Source organism: Triticum aestivum, chromosome 7A (assembly GCF_018294505.1).
Source record: "Triticum aestivum cultivar Chinese Spring chromosome 7A, IWGSC CS RefSeq v2.1, whole genome shotgun sequence".
Taxonomy (NCBI): domain Eukaryota; kingdom Viridiplantae; phylum Streptophyta; class Magnoliopsida; order Poales; family Poaceae; genus Triticum; species Triticum aestivum.
Window position 1 is genome coordinate 16,574,193 of NC_057812.1, and position 6,617 is coordinate 16,580,809.

General features: G+C 49.5%; 1 protein-coding gene and 1 pseudogene across 1 annotated transcript; both read left to right on the forward strand.

Annotated features, from left to right (window-relative positions):
- Positions 1-1,158: 1,158 nt before the first annotated feature.
- LOC123152305 (uncharacterized) lies at positions 1,159-3,486 on the forward strand. The gene is made up of 2 exons (XM_044571882.1): positions 1,159-1,361; positions 2,161-3,486. Exons 1-2 carry the CDS (start codon positions 1,294-1,296, stop codon positions 3,344-3,346), a joined length of 1,254 nt encoding a protein of 417 aa, XP_044427817.1. The 5' UTR covers positions 1,159-1,293; the 3' UTR covers positions 3,347-3,486.
- Positions 3,487-3,842: 356 nt separating this feature from the next.
- LOC123152813 (uncharacterized) lies at positions 3,843-6,237 on the forward strand (annotated as a pseudogene).
- The last annotated feature ends 380 nt before the right edge of the window (positions 6,238-6,617 follow it).

A 6,617-nucleotide genomic window follows, 5' to 3' on the forward strand; every position in this document is an offset into this window, starting at 1 on the left:
CGGCGGGCGCGCCCCGGCTCCTCCTCCCCCTCCCCTCCTCCCCCGTACCCCCCGCGTCGCCTCCCCGAGCGAGGCGGCCGGGGGCTCCCCTTCCCTGCCCCTCCCAGCGCCCCCCTCCTCCTTTCCCCTCCCGCCGCCGCCGGCGTAGGCCACTGGGCCTGGCTCGCGTGATGCCGCCGGCGGCGGCCCTGTTCTCTTCCTCCCCGCGCGGCGCTGTAGCTCGGGCGTTGGCGCCGGCGGCGGTGCACCCAGGTCGGCTTCGGATCCGGTGGCGGCTCGTCTTCGCAGGCGGCGCAGCTCCGGGTGGCATGGTGGCGGTGGCGTGGCTGCTTGGCTGCGGGGCGGCGCGGTGGCTGGCGGCGGTGCCCTTCCGGCCCAGATCTGGGCCCTTTTGGGCCCCATCTGGGTCTGGGTGGGCCTGGCGTGTGCTTTCCGGCGTCATCTCCGGCGGACGGAGGTGTGGCTTGGGCTGGGGGTGGCGGAGACGGTGGCGCGTGTACTGCAGCGCAGCGACGGGAGCTTCACGAGCCCGCTTCGGGCTCGGCCGGGCAGGGGTGCCTGGTTTGCTCCTAAGCTACGTCCGGTCGGTCACCGCCGAAGGTGGTGGAGGTTGTCCCCTCCCACGTGGCCGCTGACCCTGCTGCTCCTCGTTTTCGGCTGGTTCCTCTCGATCCCGCCGGTCTCGCTTCGCTTGTCACGGTGAGACGGCGATGGTGACTGCGTGTCCGTGGTGGCGCATATTGGTGGACGGCAAGTATGGTGGATCGCGATGGATCGTCTGGGGTCGTGGTTGGTAGGAGGTTGGGAGAAATCCTTGTCGGCTTGTTCGGCACCGACGCGGTGACGCCCGTGGGCGTCGCCGTGCCTTCCTGAAGGGCGTCGGATATCCCCCTTCCTCCCACGGCCCTTCGCGTACCGGGGGAAACCCTAGGCCATGTCCGGTAGCAGCGTCGTTGTCGTCGCGTTCCTTCTTGAAGGTGTTACTTGGTATGCGGCGTTTCGTGGTGCTAGGAGCGTGGTGGAACTCTCCGGCGGGCGCAGCGGTGGTGAGTCATCTTCGTTTTTGTTGATCCGCCGTTGTCGGCATTTTTTTTTCCTTTTGTGTTTTCTCTTTTTTTTTTCTTTTGGGCGTGCCTGTGCTGCTTCCGCCCCAGCACCTATCGTGGGTTGTATCGATGTTGTTGCTTTGTAATACAAAGCGGGGGGAAACCCTTTCTCGGCAAAAGAGAAAAAACTGATCTGTAGTTCTGTACCGTACTGCTTTACAGGCCGCGCTGCCCATCGGAGACGCGCATGGAGATCGACGCGCATCCTTCTTCCTCAGCCTCGGCTGCTGCTGCGTCCTCGTCCTCGTCGCCTACGTAATACCCCCAACCCCTATCTCGTCCTGTACTCCTCCATATCTCTCTCTCCCTCTTGTTCTGCATCCCGTTTCCGTTCACCTGCGGATGTTGAATCAGATCCGCCTACATCTGCAAGATTAATCACACCTCAATATATGGAACTAAATTGGGTAGATATAGTTACAGTTTTGCTAAAGCACATCTAGATGTGCCATAAATATTGCACATCTAGGTCCTAAAGTCATTGATCTTACACGGAGATTCCTGTGGATAATTTCTTTTTTCTTTTTCTTTTTCTTCTTATGGCTTGATTGAGTCATTTAGATGTGCAATAACTAGGGCACATCTAGTTAAGTCGTAGATGGATTCTGCTTATTCTCGAAGAAGAAAAACAATCCAGATTGAGACTTTCCCTGCTTTAGGTGTCCAACATTGCAGCTAATAACGGAGGGAGAACCATATGTGCTCTGCTTTCCTTTTTCAGGCAGAATCAACACTTGCCAGATACAGTATTAATTTGAGAAATAGGCGATTTGTGGTTTGTATTGTTCAGTAGACGCGAAGAATTATATGAAACTTTAACAGGCCGTCTATCTACCGCGTAGCTTCTACATAGTTGTTAATTTTATTCTCAGGAGCGACAACGTCAGTATTTTTTGTTAATTTTAGTGTATGATGCAAGTGTAGTGACGTGTTGATGTTGGAACGATACACACAAGTCGTGTTTTCTGAATCTTGGTAGCTCCTGTTTCTTTTTGTACAACTACACCTTGCTGCGCATGTCTAACCTTTTGTCCTGAATTTTATGTGTCGCCAGGGAGAGCGCTGTCATGCAAATCAGGGCGAAGAGAACCTGCTATGCCGCTGCCTCATCTGAGGCACGAGGATGGGCCGAGCTCCCGGACGACTTGCTCCGACCCATCGTTGCTCTCCTCAGCTCGTCGTTCCGCGACCTCCTCGCCTTTGGTTCCACCTGTCATCCCTGGCGTGATTTCTCAGCGCACACGTCCTCTTTGTACCCTCTCCTCCTCCACCCGAGTACCGACCGCCAACAGTATCCCTGGTATGACTATGACTACTGGACCCTTTTCCACGAATGCACGTGGAGATTGGCTGATCCTGCTGCCGCCTCATCCTATCCCAGTTTGCTTTCCTTGAGTGATCTCAGGGGAATGTTCTTTCTGCGCTGCTCCTACGGTCACCTCATCTTCTTCGACAATAAGGGGTTCTACATTGTTAATGCGTTCAGTGGCGCTAAGGTTGTGCCTCCTTGCCTCAAGTCAGACAACTTCATTCACATTAGCTATGCCACCTTGACTGCCCCTGTTGCATCCGCTGACTCGCATCTCCTTGTCGGCAGCGGAGGCTATCTGTTTCAGTGGCGCGTCGGGAGCGACTCTTGGTTGGAACACTATCCTAAAGTTCCTTTTCTTACGATTGAACAAATTGTGGCCTTCAAAGGCAAAACATACACCCTAGGGTCTTTTGGGTCCTTCTGCATCGTACAATTTTCGCCCTGTCTCTTAGTTCAGAAGTTTGAAATTATGTTTGAGGAAGATAGAACTGAAGATCGCTATTGGACAAATCAAAAAACATGGCTTGTGGTGTGCGACGTGCTTCTCTTAATCAAACTTGAGGCAGTAAAAAGGATAAGCTCTGAGGCTTTCCAGTTCAAGGCCTTCAAGCTCAAGTCGTTGGACGCCAAGAACAAGAAAGCAAGGTGGGCGAAGGTGGACAGGTTGAATAACTGGGCCATCTTTGTCAGCGCCGACGGGCGATGCGAGGCGTTGTCGTTCATGAACCCGGAGAGATGGGGAGGGAGGAGCAACCACATATACTTCCCAAGTTATGAGTCTGAACGACCTTGGGCTGCAGTGCAACTATGGCAAAAAGCTAACAACCATTCGACAAGTTCGTGGCTCTCGAAAACTGGAAGCCAGTACCACAGATTGGTGCCAACCTGGGTCCTCCCTAGCGCATATCCTCGCTCTGGTCAGCAATGATCTTACGGCCATCGCAGGCGTGGTTGGTGATTGTCCTCTGATACAGCTTCCCTGGGAGAGTTCTACCTTGTTTGGAGCAGTTACATGATGAGTAGTTTTACTGAATGTTCTTAACTTTTTTTCTAAACTTGCATTGCAAACAGAAGCTTTCACTGTAGAGTTATCTGATTCTGCTTTTTTTTTGTGGGATTATAAGGGACCTTATGTTTTATTGCTCATCTACTACAAATTACGGAGATTACTTGTACTTGCGCCACTTGATAACTTTGGGTTAGGCCTGCAACTTACTTTTATACTACACACATAAGGTGTTCATCTAGGAGACTAGGACTGAGCCCAAAAAGCAATTTCCTAATAAACTCGCTAGTATCTGTGCAGTGCTCATTATTCATCAAGTTATAAGCTTACTGCTGTTCTTCATCTTTTCATGTTGAACAAACTTGTGATGTCTTTTATTTAGTGCCATGGCAGCTGTTTTGCTTCGAATAAGTGTGCCATGGCAAAGGTTTGCATACTCACTGCGCATGTGCCATGGCAGGCGTCTTTCCCATCGGGTTAGCCAGGTTTACATGTTGCTTTTTTCGCCAAAGCTTGTTAATTACTCCCATTTTGTTAATTAAGAAGCTTTGGCGAAAAAAGCAACATGTAGAACAGGTTTTTGCCTCCAAGAACGTACATTGGATAGCAAACAAAGATTATTACAAATCTTGATGCACTACATCAGAGAAGCGAAAAGAATAAGGGAGTGTTTAGTTCGGTACTTCAGCCTGCCACTCCAACCTGCGGCAAGCCGCAAGTGAGGCGGACGATCCGTCCGCCACACGCAGTGGCGGAGCTATGTTGGGGCCAGGGGGAGCCGCTGCCCCCCCAGCCTTTTACCAATTTCTGAAGAAATTCTTTTTAGGGAGACTTAGATTAGAACATTTTTAGCATTTGGCCCCCCCAGACACTGATGATTTGTGTTTCGCCCCCCCAGAGTTTTTCGGCTAGCTCCGCCACTGGCCACACGTTAGGCACGAAAAAGTGCAACACGGTAGTTTGTTTTGCTATCACATACTACAGCGTGTCAGGAAGCAAACAGTTGCCGGAGATTGTCTGGCACGCCGCGCATGTGGCACGGCAACCAAAGGCGTGATCCAAACACACCCTAAGTACCATAACAATGGAACACAAACAGCCCCCAAGTGCAGCCAGTGGCAACAAGCCAACTACATGGTGCAACGACACGATCTCATACCCAAGCAGCAAAAGATGTAGGATTGCGAACAAGTTGAGCATTTATCGTCGTAAAACAAGGTTCTGGCACCCACTTCTTATTTCGGTTGCCATCTTCTGGTTATGAAAATACTCGAGCATTTTTATCCAACTCGTAGACATGGCCATCCCTTAACCCCATCCCCTCTTGGTTCACTAAGTTTCATGGCTGTTTTTGGCCAAAGAAGCATGCACACTTGTTCATGCCTCCATCTATCCCCTCGCATACTTTACAGTTTCAGTCGAAAAATCGATGGAGAAGGCATCCCCGTTACAGCCAAGTAGGAGAAGCGTATCTTCTCAAGCTACCAAATTTCCCGAAAGCATCTACCGGTCCATATAATTGCTGCAAGAAACTCTTAGTACCTCACCATGAAAACTAGGGTGCCAAATGCACGGTGTACAACCTTTGATGTATCCTCATAATGATCCGGCCTTTGAAGGCCACCATCTCTTGGATCAAATGTACACTTACAAAATCACAGCCCAATCAAGTGGGGCTCCCAACCTCTCTTGTAGTCCATGTGATGTCATGAGATAGTTGGAGCCGATGGTGGTTGTTCTACATTGCCAATCAATGTTTTTAGAGATAATAATAGAGGGTGTGGATCACTGATTCTCAATTTGCTAGGAAAATCATATGTGATCTGCTTTTATTTTTCTGTCAGTATCGACACTTGCCAGATACAGTATTAATTTGAGAAATACTAGGCGCAAAGATTTATTTTCTATCTAGCGCATATATATAAGTTCCCCAAAGAATTGATATCCAGTGCCTGCATCATTGTTTATCCATGGCCAGCTCATCTTCTACGACAACAATGGGTTCCATATTGTTAATCCATTCGGTGGCACTAAGGTTGGTCCTCCTTCCCTCCGGTCAGTTCACTTCACTTGCATCAGCTATGTCACCTTAACTGCCCCTGTTGCATCCGCTGATTCGCATCTCATTGTCAGTGTTGTAGCCTATCTGTTCCTGTGGCGCATCGGGAGCGACTCTTGGACAAAACACAGTCCTAAAGTTGGTCGTTTTTTTATTGAACAAAATGTTGCCTTCAAGGGCAAGACATATGCCCTAGGGTCTTTCGGGTGGTTCTACATCATTCACTTGTCACCCAGTCTCATTATTCAGAAGTTTAGTTGTGTTTGAGGAAGATATAACCGAAGATCTCTATTCGGCAAATGAAAAAGCATGGCTAGTGGTGTGTGCTGATGCACTTCTCTTGGTCAAGCTTGTGGAGGCGGGAAGAAGGATGCGCTCAGAGGCCTTCCAGTTCATAGCCTTCAAGCTTGAGTCGTTGGACACCATGACCAAGAAGGCAAGGTGGGTCAAGGTGAACAAGTTAGATAACCGGGCCATCTTTATCAGCATTGACGAGTGGTGCGAGGCGTTGCCGTGCATGAACCTGGAGGGATGGGGAGGGAGGAGCAACCACATATGCTTCCCAAGTTATCGGTCTGAACAACCTTGGGCTGAAGTCCAACTATGGAAAATGTGTTATTACCATTCGACATGTTCGCAGCTCTTCAACACTAGAAGACAGTACCTGAAATTGGAGTCAACCTGGGTCTTCCCCGTGCATTTCCTTGTTCCGGCCAGCGATGATCTTACGGCCGTGGGTGCGGTTGGTGATTAGCTTATGATACTGCTTTGGTGGGAGGATTCTACCATGTTGCAGTTGCAGGATGAGTAGTTCACTGAATGTTCTTGACGTTTTTCGAAACTTGCATTACAAACAGAAGTTTAGATTAAGTTATCAGATTATATGTACTCTCCTTTTTTTTCTGCGGCGATTACAAGGGAACCATATGTTTTATTTCTCATCTATTACAGATTGTGGAGTTTTCTTGTACTTGGGCACTTGATAACATGGCCAGGCCTGTAACTTCCCATTCATACATACATAGATACCTATAAGGTGTTGGTATTGCAACAGAGTAATTGTACTATGGTTGTTGATTATTCACGTGATGTGCTTGAGCATATGACAGTCTCATTTGGTGGAAATGTGAATAT